The sequence below is a fragment of the Leguminivora glycinivorella genome, chromosome 23 (genome assembly GCF_023078275.1).
Source record: "Leguminivora glycinivorella isolate SPB_JAAS2020 chromosome 23, LegGlyc_1.1, whole genome shotgun sequence".
Lineage (NCBI taxonomy): Eukaryota > Metazoa > Arthropoda > Insecta > Lepidoptera > Tortricidae > Leguminivora > Leguminivora glycinivorella.
Window position 1 is genome coordinate 3,583,745 of NC_062993.1, and position 26,483 is coordinate 3,610,227.

The 26,483-nt window shown below is 37.9% G+C and overlaps 1 protein-coding gene across 1 annotated transcript in view; it reads left to right on the forward strand.

The window, feature by feature from the left end:
- Positions 1 to 431: 431 nt before the first annotated feature.
- The window catches only part of LOC125238181 (Y+L amino acid transporter 2), a 41,157-nt gene continuing 15,105 nt past the window's right edge, over positions 432 to 26,483 (forward strand). Inside the window, exons 1-5 of the mRNA XM_048145456.1 lie at positions 432 to 521; positions 1,088 to 1,325; positions 7,847 to 7,990; positions 15,648 to 15,750; positions 17,187 to 17,312. Of these exons, the coding sequence (XP_048001413.1) occupies positions 466 to 521; positions 1,088 to 1,325; positions 7,847 to 7,990; positions 15,648 to 15,750; positions 17,187 to 17,312 (667 nt within the window). The 5' untranslated portion in view covers positions 432 to 465. The remainder of the gene's footprint in view (positions 522 to 1,087; positions 1,326 to 7,846; positions 7,991 to 15,647; positions 15,751 to 17,186; positions 17,313 to 26,483) is intronic.

Genomic DNA, 26,483 nt, shown 5'->3' on the forward strand with positions numbered 1-26,483 from the left:
TATGTCAGTGTGAGAGTGACAGGTATCTTTTTTAGCAACCGGCATTTAGCATTTTATGCAACCGGCATTTAAAGGAGGTAAAAAAAGACGAGTGGCGTGGGTGACAAATTTGAGGCGAAGCCGAAAATTGAGAATAATGACGCCACGAGTATTTTTTGACTCAGTTAAACACCCAGTTTTTTAGAATAACTTTCGTGAAATTCACACTGTTTCCTGCATTTTGACACAAAGGTTTGCACTGCCAGCGCTCGCGCCAGCTGCCCAAAGCCATCCCCCGCCGGCTCGCCGGCACCCTCGCAGTAACAGTAACCCTGTAAATGACGAATAACAGTTCGGGAGTGGTAAAAATAATTCATTGTAATATTTGCAATATGTTTGGAGTATGCGCGAATTAAGCAAATGTATTGTTCATAGTTTTTCTAATGTTGTGTTCTGAATCCCTCTCGTTTTAGGCGATAATTTATCATGGTGGGGAAGATTGCGGGTGCTGCTGTTAATGTGCGCATCAATAGGAAATATAGGTACTTACAATTTTATTGTGATATTACAAAGGACTTACCGTGAATTACAAGTAGCACGTAACTTTAGCGCTGACCGTTATTGCGCAGAAGTCAAAAACAGGTCCCTCAGGGGATTACAGGGGGTGAAGGGTATGCGTCCCCATGCGCAGCTATCCCCTCCACATTTCACTCGGCGCTAAAGTGACGTGCCGCCACTTGTACAGAGGTCTTAGCCAAGCGTGGATCCAGCTTTGTGCCCGGGGTGGGGGGGGGGGGTCACGTGGTAAAGACCCAGGCCTCAGGGTCAGGGGTCACGTAGTCTATTTGTATGGCCAACCTAGGCTCCAGGGGGGGTCATGAATGAACGGAATGGGAAAAAAACCTTGGGACACTTTTTTCTCCTATTAGAATTGAAAGAGCTCGCGATTCTGAGTGGAAACCACTTAAAAAATGCCAAATCCAAAAAAAGTGGGGTATGGCCCAAATATAGGCTTAAAAAATGAAAAGGTCGCTATACTCATCCGTGTATTTCATGTTCACCCCTAAATGCCAGCAAACAATATTAAAATTATTCTTTTCTCCTCCAGGTCACCCAAAAAAGCGACAGACGAAGAATGCGAAGACCTAAAAGCGGACGTCGAAGTGGAGGGGGGCAAAGATGCTGGAGCATTGGAAGCCAAGATGTCACTCCTCAATGGATGCACAGTTATTGTGGGATCCATTATTGGGAGTGGTATCTTTGTGTCCCCAACAGGAGTGCTGAAAGGGACAGGATCTGTCAACGCTAGTCTGTTGGTGTGGGTAGCCTCTGGAATCTACAGTATGGTAAGTTTTGTCATAAATATAACTGATTGAAAGGAGAAAAGATTTTTTAGAATCTTTCTGGAGACTTTAAAATAAAGACAAAAATGCCGTAATATTTAAGGCCAAGATGTCACTCCTCAATGGATACACAGTTATTGTGGGATCCATTATTGGAAGTGGTATCTTCGTATCTCCAACAGGAGTGCTGAAAGGGACGGGATCTGTCAATGCTAATAGTCTGTTGGTGTGGGTAGCCTCTGGAATCTACAGTATGGTGAGTTTTGTCATAAATATAACTGATTGAAGGGAGAAAAGATTTTTTAGAATCTTTCTGGAGACTTTAAAATAAAGACAAAAATGCCGTAATATTTAAGGCCAAGATGTCACTCCTCAATAGATGCATAGTCATTGTGGGATCCATTATTGGAAGTGGGATCTTCGTGTCTCCAACTAGGGTGCTTAAAGGGACAGGATCTGTCAAAGCTAGTCTATTGGTGTAAGTAGCCTCTGGAATCTACAGTATGGCGAGTTTTGTCATAAACTTAAGTGGTTGAAAGGAAAAGAAGAAGTTTCTGAAGATGTAAAAGGGTGTGAGATTATCTCTAAAGTATACTGACTTTTTTTACTAACATGGAGATCCTACCGATTGTGCCAACTAGATTATGCTATATTAAAAAATACGTAAAGGAGCAAGTAAATGAAGCTTTCTGTCTGTAAAGCTTTTATTTAACTTGCAATGTAGTTAAGTATGTATGTATATGTACAGGTAAAATCTTGCCACTCGATTTTAAGTCCCATCATCCTAAGATGTCATGTTGGTCCAGTTTTATAAGCCTGTTGCGACTAATGTATATGTGTTTCGCCAAGTACTGGCGAACTGCCAAAGTGAACAAAGGCATACTTACATGCATATAATGTACCGAACACATAGATCAGATGTATAATGTGAATCCAGAAACATACTTGGTATGTTTCCAATGTCTGCTCATTTGACGTGAAGTGAAAATGTACGAGTAGATAACACTGGAAGATTTAAATAGACCATGTCTTCAAGTTAAATGAATGCATGCATGAATTAATTATAATCCAACAAAAATACTTTTTCATTTGCAAGCAAATTACGTAATTGAGCATTTCTTTTTTTTTGCCAATAATTTTTTTTATCGTTTTAGGGAATTTTAGGTTAATTGTACTCAGAATCACGAGTACTTTCAATCTCACTGGGAGACAAAAAGTGTCCCAGAATTTCCATACATTTTTGTTACTTTCCTCTTTTGTTACCCCATACAACATGTACGGACAATGGTAACAAAATAAGAAAAAATCGTATGGGACAATTTTTTTAACTACTAGGATTTAAAAGGCTAGTAATTCTGAGTAGAAATATCATTTTTTTTTTTTCAAAAATATCACACTTCATAAAAGTGGCAAAAAAAAAAGAAATGCTCAATTGTGAAGCAAGTTTAAACATACATTGGAAATTGTTGTTTGATAACATGGCTTTTTCTATATTATACACATTGAGCCATCGGATCATCCCGTCCCGTTTAAGCATAAGTCCACCTTCGCTTACTGACAGTTGATAAAAACTTCCACTCAATCAACCACGATAACAGATGTTCACAAACTTTTTAATTCCAAGCCATTTCCAATTTATTAATTGCAAGTCATTTCCAATTTCAATTTCACCAAAAAGCTTTCGACAAAGTCCTGAAAGCTTCAGCAGATTAACTTCATCTTTAATGGCCCAGGGACTTGTTAACTTGGTGAGACTTGTCTTGCCTTGAAGAATAATTATGGTTTATTGAAAAATGCAGGCAGTTTGCAAAATAAATGAAATGAGATCTGTTTGAAATATGATGGTAGGGAAATAAAGCACTCTATCAAGTACCTACCTATCGGACTACAATATTCATTATGGAATAAGGGAAATTTAATAGTTATTTGTTATACAAGGGGGCAAAGTTGTATTTTAACGCCGAGTGTGGAATTGAAAAACGAGCAAGTGAAAGGATTCTATAGTTGAACCACGAGCGAAGCGAGTGGTTCGAGAATATAATCCTGAACTTGCGAGTTTTTTAACACACGAGAAATAAAATACATTTGCACCCGAGTGTAACACAAAACTTTTCCCCTCACTATAGCGAGGAAACTACAACGCAAAAAATGCGTTTATAACTGCTTCCACAGGTGGTAAATCATCTAAATTACTAGATTCACCTACTTATATCAATTTTAAAGCAGTTAATTTGACTTTATTCAAGGTCAAATTACTTTACCCACTAGTGGATAAAATGCGTTTTTACCCGCTGGTATTAAAGGACAAAACACGTGTTTCCGAGCTAGCGAGGGGAAAAATAATAAATAGCAGACCGCCAAGCTGAAATGGAACTGGGCAGGCCATGTCTGCCGTATGCATCCACAGAGGTGGGCTAAAGTAGCCACAGTATGGATGCTGCAAGACGGACGAGGATCTGGCAGGCCCAGGCGGAAATGGCGGGATGACCTGGACGTATATCTCAACGACTGGCCGGAGATCGCCCAGAAACGGGACGAGTGGAAGTCAAAGGGGGAGGCCTTTGCCCAGCAGTGGGAGTAGTGGGACACAATGTAGGCTTGTAATAATAATAATATTCAACGCAGGGCAGCTTGTGGCGAGCTGTTGGGGAACAGCGACCCCACGTACCCGAGTGCTCCTGGGGAGTTCTGTTACCCGTAAGGCGGGTGGGTGGGACAGTACTCTCTACCTCTGGCTTGCCTTGGCTGGCCGTCCAGAGTGGAGTCGTTAGGGCTACATGCCCCAGGGGTGGAAGTGAAAATTTGCATAAGACGCGAGTTGGTACAGTGGCTTAACAGCCACTCGGCAGAAAGCGGTGTACACCTCTCGACACTCTTGAGTTCTCACACCGGTGTTGCCCTTGAGCCATCTTGAATGTCGCTTTTTGTGGGGGCCCATCTTGTGGGGACGAGTCACCGTCTGCCAGAAATAAAATTGGATACCGTTTTATTAGGCAGGCGTCCGGTTTTTTATCCATAGTCCAGTATTTAGTCCATCACTTTCATCAAAATAGACCAGTTCATTTTAGATTCCATTAAGTCTCAAATAGTCCTTACACCCTGGCGGGTGTTGCCGCTGCGTGTGTCCCATGATACGGGCAAGGGCAACATCCGCTCGGTGTACCCCTTACATTTCATTAAAGTGTCGAAAGGGCCTCTACGTGTTGGCTTCGGCCCCGCGCACGCCTCCCAAAGGTCCGGAATACCATTGTTCCGTGATGGGAAAGACATACAAATAATAAATAACAGAACGTATTATGTGCCACTACTTTTATAAATATACATAAATTGATAAGTCATAATAACCTTTGTTAATGTTATATAAGTACTTAGTTGTAAAAGCAGACCCCAATAGCCGGTCTACATGGGACAAATTATTATGTAAATTTAGTCGCAAGATTTTACTTGTATCATGCACATACACAGGCTCCCATGAGCCGTGGCGAATGCCGAGATAACTCACAACATATTAACGATTATTTTTATCATCATTTTCCGTAAACATTTTAAGATTCTAGTAGGTATTGCTGCTTTGTAACAGTGACGATAATTATTTAAGTAGCAACACTATAATTATAGGTCAAATGCCAATCTCTCTTCTGAGTTCTGATAAGGAATAGTTGCTAAGGGGTCACACGTGAAATCGACTGACGTATAGAAAATATTGATATTATTGCATAAAGCAATGATCCTATGTGTGATCGTCTGATCGAAAAAGAGGTCAAACTTAGGGTACCCAGATATCATTATTAACCCTTAAATGCATGAATTTTTCTTTTAACGAGATATTAATATATGTGATAGACAATGGTTTGGGAAAAATAATAAAAAAAAATATTTAATACCGATTTTAATACTAAATCAGTGTTAGAAGTTAAATAGGCCAAAACTTATTTATATAAATATATAATTATTGGTAAGTTTTATTTGTAAAGTTTGACTACTATTAGAAAGGTACACTATTTGTAAAACCCCCATGATAAAATGTTTAAACATAAACTAAGTACTAAATCCGAAAAAATCTGCCTAAATCACATACTAAAAATCGCCATCATCCCGTTTTTTCACACTTTTCCGCCATTTCATCTTTATCCTTTTTAAATAATAAATAGTAAATCATAATATTATTTAATTTATTTAATTACTGATTAAATAATAATAAATACTGAATAATAATTAAGCTATAAATGTGATTTTGGATAGCTACATATTGAGCCACAGGCCAACAAATATATGATGCATATATACATCACCATGCATTTAAGGGTTAAAGCATTGGTCAAACAAATTGTACCAAAGCAAAACCTACAGGAAGGGTCACTAACATAATGAAAGCATAGATTAAATATAAGAAGATCATACCATCCCATACATTAAAATGCGACCACCTAAGAACGCGCATACACTACACCACACATAGATGGCGCCACAAAAATGTCTTGGAGCTTTCGATTATACTTGTAGATGGCGTTAAGTGTCACTTTTGACATAGATTTATGGCTCGACATTTAACGCCAATCGACAAGTAATCAATGGCAACAAGGCATTTTTTGTGGCGCCATCTATGTGTGGTGTAGTGTATGCGCGTTCTTAGGCGGTCGCATTTTAATGTATGGGATGGTATGGTCTTCTAATCTAAGATAAAGGTAGAAAGAAAGAACATGTACTTATAGTCATTTTGACAATATTTTGATTTATCGGGGTTTGACAGCAACGGTTTTCGTGTAAAGGTGTTTTTTTATATATTTTTTTTATTATAAAAGGGCTTACTCTTGGCCACAGACTAGCTGAAGGCAAAGACGTGGCCTACGATGGAGTGAGCTCGCCCAAAATATGCCTGTTCACTTGATTTGAAGGTTGCCGGGTTATATGAGCATATGGTTATATGGTTTAAGTAAAAAAAGTTTATAAATACAACGACAATAGAAGTTGTAACTAATAGTTCACATACATACATTGCAGTGACAGGTTGCCCGCCTCTCGCTTACGCCACAATTTAACCCGATATCCCACAGTCGATTTTTACGACACCCACGGGAAGAAAGGGGGTATTGAAATTCCTAACCCGTCTCCAAACGGGCTAATAGTTCATTGTAGTATTTATACATGTTTTTCGTGTGTACCCTTCATATAGTCTAGGAGACTGTAAAAAAAAAAATCTGTCGAATTGAGAACCTCCTCCTTTTTTTGAAGTCGGTTAAAAATGGCTTTTCTCCTCGGTCACCCAGTAACAAATACGCTTGAGTATTGCACGACTGACACCAATAATTGACATTGTTATAAATATAATATTTATCCCAAGTTTATTGCCGGTCAAAACCATTGACCCCGCTATCAGTTGATAACGTGATTTGTCTCCGAGCCGGTACAGTACAGCAACACGTTTTTCAATCATTATTGATAAGTAAACATAATAAAGTTTTAGCTTCGATTTATTGCCTTTTTATCGCTATTGTCGAATAAATAAGGTATAATCTCAAGGCGATTTAATCTGAACTTTTCTTTTTCCTATAATTGTATTATTTAATAGTAGCATAGTATTTGTAGTGATATCTAGCGTCATCCACGCGTCAACTAGCGTAAATTATCAGTACTGCTACTTGTCAATAGATGTCGCGACGAACAAAAAGTCTAATGCTCAACAATCTTTAGCTAATATTACAATAGTATTAATCAGTATTCTGTTTTCAATTCCTTCTGCTTGTAATATAAGTTGTAAACTGTTTTAATATTACATTTTAAGCATACGCAACACTGTGGCACCTAGTGTCGAGTAGTGGTACTGATAATTTACGCTATTTGACGCGTGATTGACGTTAGATGTCTCTACAAATAACTTGCATTTACTGTTGTATGGAGTTACAACTCTTCCGTTACTTATTACTCTATGACAGTAGGTAGGTACAATTGGTACATGCAATCCTCGTCAGACAAAGCCAAACGTCAGGCCGTCCCTATCGCACTTACAAATAGTGTGCACGTGCGACGCAGTGTGTCGGCGTGACGTTATATCATTTATCGCGCGACCATGCTATTGGTTCTCTATCTCTTTCTGACGTAGTTAAAGGACCTTGGTTTACCATTATGACTTTTTATGTTTGTGCGTGTGTACATTTCATTGTGTTGGTAGTACCAAAGACATATGTAACTCCGTATAGACAGCTAAAGTCTAAGAAAAAAACGTACCTCAAAACCATGCAGAAAAAGGCACGGTGTGACCTAGATGGCGATACACCTTTGGGGGACGCTCGGCTAGATGGCGCTAAAATTAATATTTGACATTTTAACACATATCAAGCTAACAATATGGGCCAAATTGTCAAAACTGAGGTTCAAAAGTGTTAAACTTGTGTCGAGAGATGGCAGTCTATGCACTATGATTACACATTTTACTTTGACAGTAACTCTCTATAATACTAGATCCTCTTTGGTAGTACGATAGTTTGAATTTGAAGGTATTGACTTATGTTATTATTTGTTCCCAGATCGGCGCCTACTGTTATGCAGAACTGGGGACCATGATTCGTCAGAGCGGAGCTGACTACGCGTACATTATGGAAACCTTCGGACCATTTGCAGCTTTCGTTCGACTGTGGATCGAGTGTATGATCGTCAGACCTTGCTCTCAGGTAGGTTTTAAACCAGGTAGATTTTTTTTTTAATTTAATTTATTTATTTCAAAAAAACTTATAGTTATGACTAATGTATTACATTTTTTTTCGCCAAACTGGAACCAGTTTGTTGGCGAATAGTGCGATCTCAAACATATTTTACCTTAATTAAGTTGTTTACCACAAACCACAATGCAACTTACAACTAACATGCGTTTGCGTGCCTACAGCTCCTTCTTCTTACTTCTTCTTCTTCTTATTATTTACATGCTGGAACTAAAATTAGGCATACCAATTAATAACCAGAAATCGAATAAAATAAGCAAAGCGCGTGTAGCCTAGCGGTAAGTACGTGCGACTTTCGTTCCGGAGGTCGCTGGTTCGAACCCCGGCTCGCACCAATGAATTTTTCGGAATTGATGTGCGAAATGTCATTTATTATTTGCCAGTCGCTTTTCGGCGAAGGAAAACATCGTGAGGAAACCGGACTAATTCCAATAAGGTCTAGTTTACCCTTCGGGTCAAGTCAGATGGTAGTCGCTTTCGTAAAAGCTAGTGCCTACGACAAATCTTGGGATTAGTTGTCAAAGCGGACCCCAGGCTCCCATGAGCCGTGGCAAATGATGTATGATGTTGATGAATAAAATAAGCCCTTGAATTGTAGCAATGCTCGCTGTATCAAAATGCTGATACGTTGTGCAAACTTGCAAAGGCGTTAGTCCGTCAACAATCTTATGCGTTTCGGTGGCTTCCATTCGGTAGTCAGCCCACCAATAATGCGGCAGCTGACGTCCAGTCGAAATCATGATCAATTATACATTGGGGCCGTCCATAAATTACGTCATCGATTTTTTTCAGATTTTAGACCCCCCCCCTATAATCATCCTATCGTCATATCTTAATGACCCCCCCCCCCCTTCTCCCAAAATTGACGTCATTACCAGTTTGACAAAATAAAACATTGCAGATTTGAGAAAAATAGGGTATTATATGATTAAAACACTTGGTTATGGCGCCAAAGACAAAGGAAGCAGACTTTGTTTAAACAGCGCCGATTTCTTTTATTCGCCGAGTCGCCGCCAATCTTCGTTTAATAAACACAGTGTCGCATACAAACTATTTTCATAGGTACGATGTTATTTATAGTTTAAAAAAATAATGTAGACATGCCTTGACCTTGTAATAAATAAATAAATAAATAATGAGTTCAATAATTAATACCATTAAATACTTGCAAAATATCACAAGAACATTATCTTTCCTTAGTATGAGACATGTATTTAAGTATAAGTATAGTATTTATGTACTTTTATTAATTATGTAATGTTGTAGTTATTATTTAAGTATTGTGTTTATTATCAATACATAGTATAAAACAAAGTCGCTTTCGCTGTCTGTCCCTATGTATGCTTAGATTTTTAAAACTACGCAACGGATTTTGATGCGGTTTTTTTAAATAGATAGACTGATTCTTAAAGAAGGTTTATATGTATAATACATTTAAGTACCACGGGCGAAGCCGGGGCGGGCAGCTAGTATTATATGTAATATTATTGTTAGAGTATTTTATCTGTAGTTATTACTGTATTTGTGTACATCTATGTTGCATTACTTATGTATGTTTATTATGAGTTATTTTAGTATTGTATGCGCCTTAGCCGCCTCTCACATTTGCAGTCTCACTTACTAGGTGTGCTGGAAGAAATTTCTTTTTAGAAATAATCTTTTTGTACGCGAAAAATAAACTATAAATAAATAAATAAGAATGACGTCAATTTCGAAACACCCCCCCCCCCCATCTATCATTTACCGTCATCCGCAGACCAAACCCCCCCCCCCCCCTAATTTAGAATGACGTAATTTATGGACGGCCCCATTGTCTTTTACGAGGTGACTTGACATGCGTCTTGGTTCATACCATAAGCACATCTCAGACAGTGACGAGTAAATAAATGAAAGTAGCGCGTTCCTACTCACACAGTTTAAGCTCGTGAAGTTGATCGCGTACCATGCTTGTATGAGTGAGATATGACAGGTCGACTGTTCGCGTTCTTGACAGGCGGTAAGTGTGAGGTAACCGAGAGCGAGTTGGCGGTACTTTCAGCGGGAAGCAGGAAGTGGACTGTACGATGGTAATCAATGGTAAGCTTTATAATAATACAGTGCCATAAGGTTAATTGGATAAATTTGCGCGTCATCCTGAAAGGCACAAAGCACAAACGATACAGTTTTAACGACCAAAGCAACCTTCACCAAGTTTGCATGCCATTGACCAAACTGTTACCAATTACCCTAATGTGTTGACCTTGATGGGTAAACAATCGACAGGCGTTTAGAGTGATAGTTTACAAAACAAACTAATGTAACTCAGTTGCGAAAATTTTCATCAAAGAATAAAGTTGGCACTTGTCGTATCAATTGAACAGAGACCGATTCAAATAAATAAATTAATCGTGTTTTGCATACACATGAAGTGGAAATGGGTAGGGCATATAGCTAGACTACCTAACACTAGATGGACCAAAAGAAGCACAACCTGGAAAGGACCACCTGGTAAACGAAACAGAGGACGACCACAGGCTAGATGGATAGATGACATAATAAAGCATGTCCCGAGAAATTGGCACACTGAAGCCCAAGATAGAGAGAGATGGCGCAAACTGGGAGAGGCCTTCACTCGCGAAGAGGTCCGCTCGTTTAAATAAAGTATAACATATAGATGTAAGTAGTAATAAGTTAAAAATGAGTCGGAATAAAAGGCTTTTTTATTTTTTATTTTTTTATTTTTTATTTTATTTATTTAATCGTGTTTTGATTTTTGATCACCTTTTGATACCTTGAATATCGCTTCCGATACGTGATGCAAAGTAAATTAATCATTAATATCATATTAAAAACCATTTTTGAGCAATTCCCGCGCGGCAACTTTGTACATAGCCACGTCAGCAAATTTTAATTGATCCTATTTTGTTACCAACATTTAGTAATATAAGTCGACTTTCCTAAGATATATACACATTAATTGTTATAATTAAGAAAATATAGATACTAGAGAACCTCAATGACGAAATAAAACTTACCTACTAAAATCTCAATTCATCAAAAAAATCTTGGTAACAAAATAGGAATAATAAAAACTATAGCGGGACGATTTGTAATAACAACACCGGCACTGACGTTAGAACAAAGTTTATTTTGTATCAAACAAAGTACACAAGGTTTGGTTATATTAAACAAGTGAATCCAAGCTATATTAGTTAAACAATTAAAGAGACTAAAGGGTCGTAGGGTCTATGTCTGACATGCGCAAACGCGTCCGTTCTCTACTAAAGCTAACGGCCACTGTCCCTGCAATGCGCAGCGCTGCCAGCCGCTACGTGATTGGACAAAACAAGTTACACACGATAGCCAGCTAAGGTTGACCCGCGGCTTAGTCCGTTAGGAAGCGAGACGGGGGTCTACCTCTGTTGGTCCTATTTGGGAGTCTTCTATCTCCCTCAGACTGACTCGTACCGTCTCTCTGAGACGCGTTAGGCGTAAAGCCAGTGTCACACGCTATAAAACAAATTTAACATTTTCCTTAATTTTTGTACAAACTTTTCGAGAACTGCTGTTTTAGTTATATTACAATTGACCTCCATCCAGTACCATAGATCCTTAAACCTGAAATAGAGTTGATCTGGCCGTCAGAATATGTAAATGCGCTTGCGTGGGACATGTGTAGGCTGTTCTATACTTAGTTTTTCTACTCCCGTACTGTTATTCGTGAGTTACAAGGTCGTGCATAGAACTTAAAAACCCTACATAAAAGATGTCAGGACAAGTCTATCTAGTCTATACCCTGAAAACATTTAGTAGAAGTAGCACGATATAGCTGTTACAGTTCAGTAAATACATTGCTACCAACTTAACAAACCAATTCGCAGAGTCGAGACTCCTTCGTTTTCTGCTGCGTTCATTGGCGACGCGTCGAATCGCATTTAAATGTATGAGAATTCGATTCAACTCGGCTCGATTCGTCTTAGTGGCCAGGCTTCAAAGAACCATACCATAGACAATTTTATTTTCATGTTTGCACTGAAACTGCATATTCAAAATGGTAGGCGGTCCACTAGATAACTAAGATGACTGAAAGTAGGTATTTGTTGATTTATAATTTTCTTTCAAAATAAGTGCTTGGTCGTAGAAAAAGTATTGTATGCAACGGTGTTTAACTGAGTCAAAAAATGCTCGTGGCGTCTTTATTAACAATTTTCGGCTTCGCCTCAAATTGTTACCCACGCCACTCACCTTTTTTGACCTCTTTTAACCACCAGTTGCATAAAATACTATTACTACCCGTCTTTGTCTTTTTTTTTAATTATAAATGGGCTTACTCTTGGCCACAGACTAGCCAAAGGCAAAGACGTGGCCTACGATGGAGTGAGCTCGCCCAGAAGATGCCTGTTCACTCTTGATTTGAAGGTTGTCTGGACTAGATATATCTAGCCGAAGATAAGATTTAAAAAATTGCGAAAAAAAATACAAAGATTGAGAGGGCTATTGAAAATAAATCACAAGGAACTCGTCAGAAACTAGTAAATGTAAATTGCTTAATTGCTAATTTGCTATGTGCTTATCAGGGTCCATGAGATGTTGAAACTATTTTTGTCATAACAACTGTATTGAAAACCGTGGTTGTAATACATATAGTACATTAAATCACATTTAAATCGACACGAGTTACGAATTTCCTTTTCGCACGTGTATCGTACGACGTTTTTCAGTACAGATGGCCCTCCGAAGTTTCGACCTGGCATATAATGAACCACTTCTCGCACTAGTGCGTAAAAATACACCATCTGTACTGAAAAAAATATTATTACTATCTTTTGCCCGCGGCTACGATCGCGTTAAATTGGAAAATTGTGGAATGCTCCATACAAAAATCCACCCCCCATTTTACGGAAGTGTCGGAAGTATGAGGTTAGTTAGAGAGAGACAAAAGTAGCCTATGTCACTCTCCATCCCTTCAACTATCTCCACTTAAGATATCACGTCAATTCGTCGCTCCGTTTTGCCGTGAAAGACGTACAAACAAACCGACACACACACACTTTCCCATTTATAATATTAGTATGGATATATAGTGAAGATCATAATTGCAATTTTAATTGACCGAACTTTCACCCACATAAGTTATCTTTCTAAAAAAACTTTGAATAAGGGCCCATTTAGACGGTACGAGAACTCCCATACGAGTTTTATTACATTGCGGTATTTGATGGTTGTGCAAAATTGTATGTAACCTCAAAAGCCCGCAATGTAACTAAAATCGCATGCGAGTTCGCACGTCGTCTAAATCAGGCCTTAGTAGGCAATCGAACATCAAGATAGTGCTCACTTGAATTTATTATATTCCGAACTACTAACAAGCAAAGTTTTTGTATCGACTGTACAATCCATATCGACCTATCAGCTCTTAGCCGTAACCAAGAGTACAATCGTTGCTGCCTCCCTGTGTGCGTAGCCGAACGCACAAACGCTCACAAAACGCTCATGATAATATCTCTTTCGTAGCTATCCATCTCTATCGCTCTTGCGTATTGGCGCAACAGAGCCAGACTACATTTCTGCGGCGTTTCGGTGGTGTTTCCCGTCGCAGGAATGCCATTCGGCTACACCCCTGCGTCGCGTCGCGTGCGAGACAGTTCCAATAGCCTTGTGCGCCTAGTGTTGGAATCTCCTGCTTGCGCTTTCTGGAGACACTGGGATACTGTACATATGGCAACCAAAGGCCAAGTGTATTTTTTTATAGTTTGGATTTTTTGCGAAATATATGATTGATGATAAAACGCTACTGGCTCCATCGCAACAACAGATAATCGATTGAGATAAAATACGATCGGAGCTTGATCTGAGAGACGCGACAGCCAGGGCTGTTATTGCTGCTGCCTATTGGGTATCTACTATATAAAAAAGAAAGAAACCTCGACACGATAAGAAGAAGAATACGATACATAGCGTTAACGATTGTATTCTTGGCTACGGTGCCTAGTTTATACTCTCCGAGCTTTTAGCTTCGATCGTGAAATAAATTGCTGTTCGTTTCATGAATCAATGTGTCATGTGCGTTTATTTTTATTCTATTGTTCGGCATCCATTATTGTTATGTAACTTCTGAACTTTAAATAAATAAATAAATATTATAGGACATTCTTACTCAGATTGACTGAGGCCCACGGTAAGCTCAAGAAGGCTTGACTTTACATTACAAAACTGGAAGTTTTTACAAAGGTTACAATTTGCCTGTCGTGAATTTTGCTACGAGTTCTCGTACGAGTAAGTCGATAGCGTATAAACATCATGCATTGAAAATGGATTGATTTGTAAGAAGAAAGTAAACAGTTATTTAAGTACTTTCTAGAACAAAAAACTACACATCAAATTAAAACTTTTTTTTGTACCACGTCCGTGGCAAACAGGCATACGGTCCGCCTGATGGAAAGCGGGAAACTGCCATAGCCATTCAACATTAATTGCAAATACTATGCAAAGTTAAAGTAGTGCAAAGTGACTTATATTGACCGGGATATAGACCGTGATTACCTTTTTGATTTTTGTCGAGCTCCCGATATTTCGACGCAGTTGCATGCATCATGATCACGGAAAACTGACGAAGGCGGGTGGATGTTAAAGTTGTATAGACAGCGCGCGATCTACCCTCCTTCGCGCGCGTCGGCTGCGTTCACTTTCAGCGTTACCACTGGTCGCGTTCACACTTGATGGTCACAAAAAGGTAATCACGGTCTATATCCCGGTCAATATAAGTCTAATGAAAATAACCGTGAATCATTCAAAACTCTTAGTGCAAAGTGATTCGACTCTAAACACGATCCGGTAATAAATATCACAATAAATCCTTATTACCATGGGTATTGCAGTCTATTGGTTCAGCCGGCCTAGCTAAAATGACAATCCTTGACGCTAGACGCCGATCGAAACGCAGTCTGGCTCTGTCGCGCCAATATGGAAGAGCGAAAGAGATAGCTACGATAACGATAGTATCGTAAGCGTTTGTGCATTTGGCTACGTATCCAGGAATAAACCTTCATTACCCTGTCTTTGCAGTACATTGGTACAGGATATCTCGCGGCGCTTAGATTGTAAAATGGCGCCCAACGTGGGTCCAATTTATTTTTATAGATTGCATTTGTGTTTAAAAAATATTTGATTAAAAATATTGTTAGTTACAACTATGACTTTAGAAGTTTTCTCTTCAACACGTCGTCATAATTATTTCCGAACTTATTACATACGAGTATTTCTTAATTGTCCTTTCATTTTTGAAATTTATTTTATTGCAATGATAACATAATTAACTGTTACTTAATTTCTTATTTATTTATATTAGTCATTCTTCAGATCAATTTATACATAAATCGTCACTTAAGGAGACGGCTCAATTCGTAAGTGCAGATATTTAAACATATTTAATCAAATCCGAGAAATATTGCAAAAAGGCCAGGTCAGAAGTATCTACTCGAAGACGAGGAGCATGTATGAGGAAAGTTATGTAAGTACGTGAAGCGAAAGCGGTTTATCAGATCCGTGATCTCTGCCTACCCCTCTGGGAAACAGGTGTTTTTGTGAGTATGTAAACATATTATTTAATGAATATTCTATTTGTCCCCAGGCGATAGTGGCGCTAACGTTCAGTGTGTACGTACTGAAGCCGATCTTCCCGGAGTGTGACCCACCAGCAGAAGCTACCAGGCTACTGGCAGCCTGCTGCATACGTAAAAACTGTTCCACGTTTAAATACTTTCTTATTTAGCTACACATTTCTTTTTATCCGAAATGTCGGGTGTTCAAGGACGACCCGGTTGGATTCCATGGATTGATGGTGCCAGACTCACTAGGGAGATGGTAACATGTGCACTAGCTACGTCTTTTCCGGGACATATCCCATGTAATAAATTTTATCACCTCATGAAGAAAAAGGATACAAACCTCTGTGACTATTGCAACAAAATAGAAGACTTAGTCCACATATTTATAGAATGCACCAGGTGTCTAGTTGAGCGGAGAAACATTTTAAGTGATATGTTAGATAGTGCCTTATCCCTAAATATGTGGCTTTCACAGCCTTTGTCAAAAGAGGCTGAGACAATATTTACGTATTTCAAAAAATATCTCGCACTAAGATCTGAATGTTAGGTACACATGTGAAATTTCCTATGAGGCTGGCATCGTCACCACGAGTGTACGGAAGCCTCTATAAAATAAAAGATTAAAAAAAAATGTCAGGAACAGAGTTCTGTGTTTATTCCAAACAGAATGAAGAGGTCAAAGCTGCAGGTTGACTCTCAAACGAATAAAAGAATGCACGTGTGTGACAAAATTACATGTTGACTCTTGACAATTACAGACGACTGGCGACGGTATATCGATACAGGTGTCACTCATACAATTAAAGTTTTGTTCATTCCATTCAACTGTCATAAATCGACCTGTACCATATTTCATCTCATTGACAAATCAACTAGGACAACCACATATCGAGGGTTTACTGGTGAAACCCATTAATTTGTCTTTGAAATAACACTGTGGAAATTGCAAATAGTTCGAATTTCAAAAACCAGTTTGCTCGACTTATCGGGTTTCACCAGTAAACCCTCGATATAACATGCGCAATAGCAATTGCCATTGCCAATGCTTCATTTAAAAAACCTACCTGCCCGCCTTTAGGTACCTAACACAATTCATGAATTAAGGGCTTTCTTAGCTGACCAAAATGCTTTACGGCTGTATAAATGTGAATTATAATAAATAGGTATATATTGATTTAAACTAACACAATTTGCACTCATAATTTTAGATCTAAACGGGACTTAATCGCGTAAACACTTACATTTATATTTGGCCCGAAATTAATCCAGTAGGTAATTAGCGAATGTAAGCTTGAAAAAACTCCTAGGGACACACCGACTGATATCGTGAGCGTTGTGTGTAGGCAAAGTGACAACCCTAGCGCAAAAGTGAATAATCAAGAACAAGTGCGGGTAGTTAGAAAATTCGCGCGGCTAGAAGATGTTGATGCAATTCCTCGCCAGTCTACCCGTGACCACGAACATAATGTGATGTTCGAAACGTCGGGCCAACTATAAACGTATGTTTTTACGCGATTAAGTCCCGTTTAGTTCTAAAATATAATAAATATGTTTTCTTTCAGTTCTCCTAACCTTCGTGAACTGCTGGTCAGTTCGGGCGGCGACACGCGTACAAGACTGGTTCACATACGCTAAGCTCCTAGCTCTTTTCATCATCATTGGAGGAGGCATCTACCAGCTGTGCAGAGGTTAGTTTCATTGTCTCCCATGAAACCTAGGAATGTATGTATACTCAACTACTTCTTCCTCCAACTGCCCCATACCCCATCTGTATAGTGTAGAGGTCTGAGGTTTTTCAAAATTTTAATTTTGTGGTTAGGTTATATTCTATGCCTATAATATATGCGCAGTCGCTTGCGCCTTTAGTAGTGGTGGAGCCATCTCACGGTGCAGTGGAACACTAACTCACACAAGGACACCAAGCTCACGCTCAACTGGATCACCCATTGGCTGCTGATCGATCGAAGCGATCGTTTCAAACCAGTCGGTGTTACTCATGACGGAGTATTTAAAGGTGCTGGTCTTCTGAAGAGTAGAAGAAGTGGACTACGCTCGTATTGATCAAAGTTAGGCCGTGTGTGACATTTCCAGCTTAAGAAAAGGGATGAAGATGACCATCGTAACTTGGTATCTTTGAAATTGTCGACTAAGTATTTTGCTGAAAAACTATGACGGCAAAGCATTATGCATTTATGTCTGTAGTCTGTACCTATCAGCACCAGCTGGTCCATACAAGCCGATTCCCACCGGCTTGCCTAAAATTGATTACTAGTACAGTACCTTAGGTTTCTTTTTACTCAGTGTTGCCTAGCAGAAATTTTCACCAGCCGCCACTGGTACCTATTCCTAGATTATGTATGAAAAGTAAACCCCATAAGTAATTCTTTTTTTTTACTTTTCGTCATGTTTCATTAAAGTGCAAGCATTACGTAAATCATAAATCCATTATTTTCAAGGCCTTCAATCTGTACAAATATTGAATGACGTAAAAAAAAGAAGTAAGTAAGTATGAACAGGTGGCGCTGTCATCAATGAGTGGCAAAATTACCCCCTCTGGCGTCAGTCAGTTAACAAGGCTGTCAAACGTTCGACGCCCTATCAAATTAAAGGCAAGACGGATCCAACTTCCATATTCCGGCCACAAAGCGGGCAATTACCCGCAAATTGGTTCATCTCGGGACACGGGTGGAGTGTTTCCATCATTACTGCTTTCTTTTGCAGTCCGGAGTGTTGAAAACGGAATTCATTTAAACTTTCTTCTCATTTGATGAATTATCAATAGGGAACTTGACTGTACTTAAAATAATAGTTATTTTTTATACAAGGGTGCAAAGTTGTATTTTAACGCCGAGTGTGGAATTGAAAAACGAGCAAGGGAAAGGATTCTATAGTTGAACCACGAGCGAAGCGAGTGGTTCGAGAATAGAATCCTGAACTTGCGAGTTTTTTAAGAGGGGGTAGAGCAGGGAGAATTTTCAGAATCTGTCAAATTACCCCATTACACACACAAACACCCTTCACTCACACTACCTCAATTTACTGTGAAAGGTCAGTGACCCTTAATTTTTTTCAAGGGTGTTATTTTGAGTTTGTAGTCAACTACTGACCTCCTTTGAGAAATTAAAACTGTAAAAAAGGTAGCATACAAGAAGACAGAGAAAAAATACGCGTCATCTAGCTTTCCTTCTCTGTCCATGTCTCATGTGACTTTAATTTACCTAAATATGTAGATAACGTTCCTTACTCAGTTGATTGTTTACCTAGGTGTATTTCAAATTACTTTGCACTTCATTTTGCGTTACTTTTCTATACTTAGATTAAAAATCGTCAGCCTGCCTATCCCCGCAAACATTTTTCAAAGACGTGTGTGAAGGCCGATACCTCCAGGCAAACAATTATGGTTGCATGCTAAATGATAAAACATCGGCCCTATCGCTTTATTTGTAAGTGCGATAGGGACGGTCCGATGTTTTATCATTTATCGCGCGACCATGATTGCCCTGCAGGTCTTCAGAGGCCTGAGCTGTGCATTACGTATATGCGGGTTGTATTAAAGACTATCAGATATTTTCTTTATTCTTTTTGGTCGTTTTAGCTTCGTTTTTTTATCATTTAGTTTATACAAAAATAAAGCATGTGTATAAAATAAAAACCTAATGAATAGAGTACAGCTAGCAGCAGTCAAGTCAGAGACCCAAAGGAAGACAGGGAATATCGACGCATATCTTATCATATCCAATACCGCCATCGCTATCTGCATCAGACTCTTGATCTTACCCAATTTCCTAGTCTCTTCTCTTAATTTCAGTTTCTTGAGTTGAAAATGTTGAAACTCATACTTAGCATTAAATAAAACACAAATACTTATAAAATCACAATATAATTTTAAATTATGGCTTAGGCCCTGTACCAGTTGCAGTCGCCACATCTGTAAAGCCACTTGTAGTTTCTTGTAAATGGCTAAATACCTAGATGTTATGTCATAAACATCTGTGACGTGACTGAAAATTAAAAAACATCGGTCAGAGATAAGGTTCAAATTAGCATGGCAAAAAATACAACAGTGCAGTCAAAATACCATCAAAATACGAAAAAGCCAATCAATCAATCAATCAATCAATCAATCAATCAATCAATGTCGCCGTATTTCAGGCAATAAGGGCTGTTTTCTCAAATATGAAAAAATCTCAAAAGCAGAACTTTATTAAGACTTTCTAGGAAAATTATTTTGAACTTGATAGGTAGAACAATTTATAAAAGTTTTACAGAAAAAAATTCTGAACTAAGTTTGTAACTATATGAAAAGCATTTTTTTTATCTCAGATTGCATATTTTAGTATCGTAACGATTTTTCTTTCAAATAAAAAGAGAATTATTAGAAAAGGTTCACGGTGTCTGCCGTAAACTGGGGTTACATTGACTAATTTGGGAATTTAAACTTCTCTAGCTTCTACATTTAATGGGTATTTTTACCCATTAAATGTAGAAGTTAGAGAAGTATAAATTCCATAATTGGTCAATGTAACGTAACAAAGAAAGAAAAAATGGGACCATCAACTTTTTTAGTCTTTTCCTGCTAAAAATATAGAAAGGTAACAAAATAATGTACGCAAAAAAAAACGATGTTATCAAACTTAAACTGACATTGGGGTTACTTTGATACCCTATGTATTTTTTTAATGGTAATCGAATGTAATCCCTTACAAAAGTATTTTATCTCAAGAAAAGATAAAAAACGGTTCGCAGAGTCAAATATTACAACTCTTTAACGCTATTTTGGGGTTACTTTGATTAAAAATAAAAATTACCATCTTCGAAAAACCAACTTTATTTGCAATTGTTTCAATATTTATCACAAGAAGAGATCAAATTATCAGTCTCAACAAGTACCGTGACATAATCAGACAATAATCAACAATGTGTCATTATGGTCAATGTTACCCCATGCAAGTGATCAAAGACACCCCACATAGTAAATAATTAGTAATAAATGCCTAGTTTGACTTTATGATACAACACTCAATACAATGGTATAGCTAAACACATGTCTGGCAAGCTAATGTTCACTGTGAACCTTTTACTTTAATACCCACTACGTTAGTTTAGAAGTTATTTAAACATGAAAAATAGCAACAAACTATGCTTATATTTTGACACGTTATCCGCACTGCCCACGACCATACTTACTTGTTCACTGCGTCAGAGCACCATATAAAGGTTGGTTTAGGGTTATCATATGTCTAGATTTCGATAAATTTATTTTATTAATACATTACCGACTACTCATTACATATTAGTTCCTTATTTTTTGATAAAATAAATATAATATGCTCGTGACAGGTCAGGTTTTGTTCGTAATCCAAAAAAGTCAACCCTAGCACTTTTCCCTATTCACCCCCTTCCCGACCCCATTCACCCCAACGTTTGGGTGAGCGAAAATTACTAAATAAAACGATATATTTTCAAAGACAACCCGGAGTTCACACCGCTGGAAGATTTTTTGTGTAAAAAATTTTCATGGCACATATAAAAAAACTGCTATCGACGTTCAAAAGTCGGTTTTGGCCCTATTCACCACAAATTAAGTTAGTTCATACCCGTTCCGACCCCATGAACCCAAAATCTTCAGAAAATGATGTACTAAGTAGCCCAAAGTACAGCGCCATCCTAGGTGAATTGGGTAACTAATTTATGCAAACTACTTAAGTCGCAATAGATGTCATTTCATTTAGTATTTTGGAGGTAACTAGTAAAGATAATTTAGTTTTACAATTGTGCGAAAATAGATTCTCATTTGGCCGGATTTTTTAACCGAATTCCAAAATTCAAAAGGTTATAAATGTATAGTTTTTTTTAAATATCACTCCTGGTCCAATTTAATATCCCACAAATATTAACGGCAAACTGTGTGGCTAGCCGAATGGCACAATCGCTCACGAAACGCTCACGAAACGAAGCGCTAGTAGATATCTATCTCTATCGCGCTTGCGTATTGGCGCGACAGAGCCAGCGGCGTATCGCTTTCGTTTGGCGTCGGAGAAATGCCATTCGGCTACGGGGCCAGATAATGACTTAAGTATTTTTGAAATAAATTTGTGACAAATGTGGGTAGTTTAGTAATTAGGCGCCGACTGATTGTGGGTAGGTTATATTTTCGGTCTCTGCTAATAAATCTTGTATGGAACGGACGTGTTTTCTTTGGTGCCTCTTCATCAGCGCTGATCTTCGGCTGGGAGCATACCTTACAAAATTGAATGCCGAAAAAAAAGTTTATCAGCAAAAGTTACTTACTTGAAAATAAAGTCATAACCGTTTTCATACTTATGCATTGAAATAGATATCACGCACGAAAGTAAGAACGACAAGGCCTCCTGGTGGCTGAGCCGGGAATCGAACCCGCCATCTCTCTCGCTATACCCTAATCCTCTAAGTGCCACTTGCACCAACGAATATGGAGGGTTAACCTGAGGGTTAACCCACTATTTTACATGGAATTTGACAGTTGACAGCCCACTAACCCTGAGTTAAGTGGTTGGTGCAAAAGGGCCTTAAAGATTCATATACGAGGTGGTCAAAATGTGCCTATCAGAGATAACATACACTAGAGAAATTTCGTCGGGTACCACACGGCGGGCGGGTGGCCTAGTGGTAATGACGTCAGCTGCGTAAGCTGAAGACCCGGGTTCGATTCCCGGCTCGGCCACCAGTGGGCCTTATCGTTTTTTCTTTCGTGTATGATATCTATTTCAATTTATGTATGTATGTATGTGAACACTTTATTGTACATAAGACAAGTTAGGACATAAAAATACAGTATAGTTATGGTGTACAAAGGCGAACTTATACCTATAAGGGATCTCTTCCAACCTTTGAGCGAATTGAGAATTTATTATTTATATAAACTTGAAAATAACAAATCAAAAATTATTCAATAAAATAATTTTATTTCTTCCCTAGATGTATAGTTTCATACTTATGATTTTTATTTTAAAGTAATCCGTTTATATTATAGCAACCATGGGTGATTTTTGTGGACTTAAGTAGAAACGTTGACTTGTGGTTGACATAAGTGTGATTAACATTTCTAAATGTTAATTTATTGTATCTAGTCTAACTACGAAGCAATACATTGACGTATAAATTGCGTCCATATACAGAGAGGTCATTCATAAAAACATCACTTTAGGTAAGTTATATATCTTTTATACAATTTGACAACCATTGACTACACATCCCAATTAACCCCTCTTCCGACCCTAATCACCCCCTTCGTAAACCTATTCACCCCCTTTACGACCCGTTTCCCCCATTATTGATCCTATTCACCCCTCAGGCCGCGGATATTTGTTCATCCCGTAAAAGTTCCCCAACACAGTTGCATCGCTTTCTTCATGAAAACCATTATAAAAATGAAAATATGTCTTATGATTTTCTGTTAAACATAAACTTTATATAGTATAGGTATACACTACATTCAAAAGGATAATGAACAAATTCTTAGCAAAATTTCACACAAAAATGAAGTTAAAATGAGTAAAAAATCCAATAAATTTGAATGCCTACTTTGACAGACATTTTCATGTCTGTAAATATATTATTTACATAAATCATAAAATACATTATTTAAATATAATAGCATTAGGCTTATGTTTAACTGAGCACCTAATTTAGTAACATTTCACACCAAATAAAATCCATTCTAGCACCAATTTTAGTAAATGAGCACCAAAATCAGTGTACCAATTTAATGAAAAATGATAACCAAATATTGTAACTTTTGTTAAAGAAATAATAACTAATTACCCAAAAATTGTAAAATGATCACCAACATTAAAATACCATTTTAATGTAAATGGAAACCAAAATTGTAAGATTTTGCCGTGCTATTAAAGTACATAACACTCAAAATAATCGTTGTCAACCCAAAAATAATTAATGAGCACCAATGTTGTTACCGCATTTTATTACAAAATGATACTCAAATACTATTGGCCTAAAAATAGTCTGTGTGGGGGGGTCGCAGTTCTAACCTAACCAATCCCACTTATTGTAGCAGTTCGTCTGTATACGGGTCGCAGTTCTAAACTAACCTAACCCACTTTTTGGAAGCAGTTCGTCTGTGTATGGGTCGCAGTTCAAATCTAGCCTAACCTACTTTTTGGTAGCAGTTCGTCTGTGTGGGGGTCGCAGTTCTAACCTAACCCAGTTTTTGGTAGCAGTTCGTCTGTGTAGGGGTCGCAGTTCTAACCTAACCTAACCCACTTTTTGGTAGCAGTTCGTTTGTATGCTGGTCGCAGTTCTAACCTAACCTAACCCACTTTTTAGGAGCAGTTCGTCTGTTTATGGATCGCTTCGCTGTCTCATGAGACTGGTCAAAAGCGCTGTGCATGAGGTGCGGTGTGCAGGGGGTTTATCGTGAGGAGCTACTAAATTTGGTGTTATTATATTTGGTAATATACCTATATGCATATTTTTTGGTAATCCATTATTTATTTAGGTTACAAAAGTGCATTAATTTGGGGCTCAAAATCTGGTGCTCATTTACTATTTTTGGTGCTACTTTACTATTTAATGTAAACGGTTTACTAAAACTGGTGGCATTTGTATAATTTTAAGTAACATTATTTTGGTGCTCAACTACTTTTTTTGGTCGCAATGGTTGGGGTACCAAAACTTTTTTTGGTGCTCATTTAAATAGTTGCCATAGCATTATATACCCCGGGAACCCTATTCACCCCAAATTACGGTATTTATTAAATTGTCAATATGTAAAATGTCGGAAAGTACGGAACGGAACCCTACACTGACCGTGGTCCGATGCGCTCTTGGCCGGTTTTTCTTATATAAAATAATATAAAAATTCACCTCCCAATTTATAATAAGTTTTTTTGCAAAAAAATCATTTTTGGCACAGGCTTTACCTTAGCCGACTGTACCTTTCTTTCAAAAATCATCTATTGCTCTCCGAGATGTCTCTAAATACCACTTACTCAATGGGGATACGACGTTTCATAACAGAGTTCCTCTGACCACCTTTCTGCTCCATCATCAGATCACCTCCATGATACCAGAATATTGCACTGTCACGTGATTTACATAAGTGTGCAAAATTTCAGCTCAATCGCAAATCGGAAAGCGGGTCAAATTTAGCTTCTACGTTTTGACTCAAACTAAGATAAATACTAACAAGGCAAGTTGAATAAAAGCTTGTAAAAAGGCTTCTGATATCAGATTTGTAATAAGTTTACTTGTCATAGTTTATCAACAGATGAGACAGACATATGCACTGACAATACTTCACGTGTTTCGTGAGATGTCAAATCACCTCATACAATTTACCGCTCTAAGGCAACTAAGGTAGGGTTTGTTATTGCACTTTAATTACATATTAATGATTTCTAGCCCGTAAGATATATATTTGCTTTAACAATGGATAGATATTTATGCGAGTGAGAGTGTAATTTAGATTTTTATTTATAAGGAATCAAATATTTTTAAGCTACCCGATCATACAGATATTTCTGCGGATAAGGACACTCCCCACATCTGCCGTCTAGCAATCGTAGCGTCGGGCCAACTGTATGGCTAAGCCGCGCCGACGCGGCGTCTTTTTCCATACAGTTGGCCCGACGCTACGCTCGCGAGACGCTAGAAAGAGAGACGATGTTTTTGCCGGTCACGGAGCATCACAAATTTTTGCCGGGAATATGTCGTCATATACTTATGGTCCCTTATAGAAAATTAGATATTTTTGCACGGCCGTTCATAGTCATATAATTATGCTGGTGACTGTTCCATGAATATTTGGTCTAGTCTAGTTGAGTGGAGAAGTACCATTCAAAACGAGCGTTAACTTTCTAAACAACAATATATTTAGGTACTTTATAATTATTATTGTTTTCAACTTACGGTTACGTGTTCGTGGTATGCACAGAGTAAATCTTTAATGAAATTGAGACATTTTTTTATATATACAATTAAATTTGAACTAGAACCACTAAACCTATACCCGCTCGCATTCCCTTTTTTCTATTCTAAGTAAGAATCAGTTAATAAGTATCTGAATATATGTATGAATAAATTAAATTGTAATTGTTTACATACAACCTGTGAAGTTTGGTTGACAAAATTTGACGTAGGTGCTGTCATATATATTTTTAAAATGACGTACTGTTAATACCAGCGTAATGAAAATGTATTCCGATGAGTAAAAGAAAACATGAAACTTTTTTCAATTTAACCGAACTAGAATGAAATCATTTATACTCATTCGGTTGTGTTCGTTATTTTCTTTAATAATGTGATATATTTTTATTTATTTTTTATGCACAAGCCATGCACCTTTAAACTTTAAATGAGATTGGATCTCCACCTGACATTATTGATTTACCCTATTTATTTTGAGCACAGTTTTACACTGGTATGGTTTTTCGTGTACGTACACTATTTTCTGTCAAAATATTTGTCAAATTTAAACGTCAACGCGGAGCGACCGGCGACACGTCTGCCTCCGATGAGCCGCTCAGGGCGTCTAATCGAAAGGAGAATTCTGACAGCAATGGCGAATGTATGGAAATTTTACGATAGTTTAAATTTAAGGTAAAATTTCTTTGTTGCCTTTGAGAGGAAAAATATAAAAAACCTCAAAACTTCTAGTCCATTTATCTGGCTTTTAGAATCACTTAATGTTATAACTAAAGTATTGAATTTTTTTAACAAAGTTTACTAAACGGCGACATACGTTTTTCTCATTTTAGGTCAACTTTGTGTGGGTTTAGTTATTACACCGTTAATAATTGGAGATTGTGAATAGTCAAAAGTTGTAGACACACTCTTTAAGATAATAACTACATTTATTT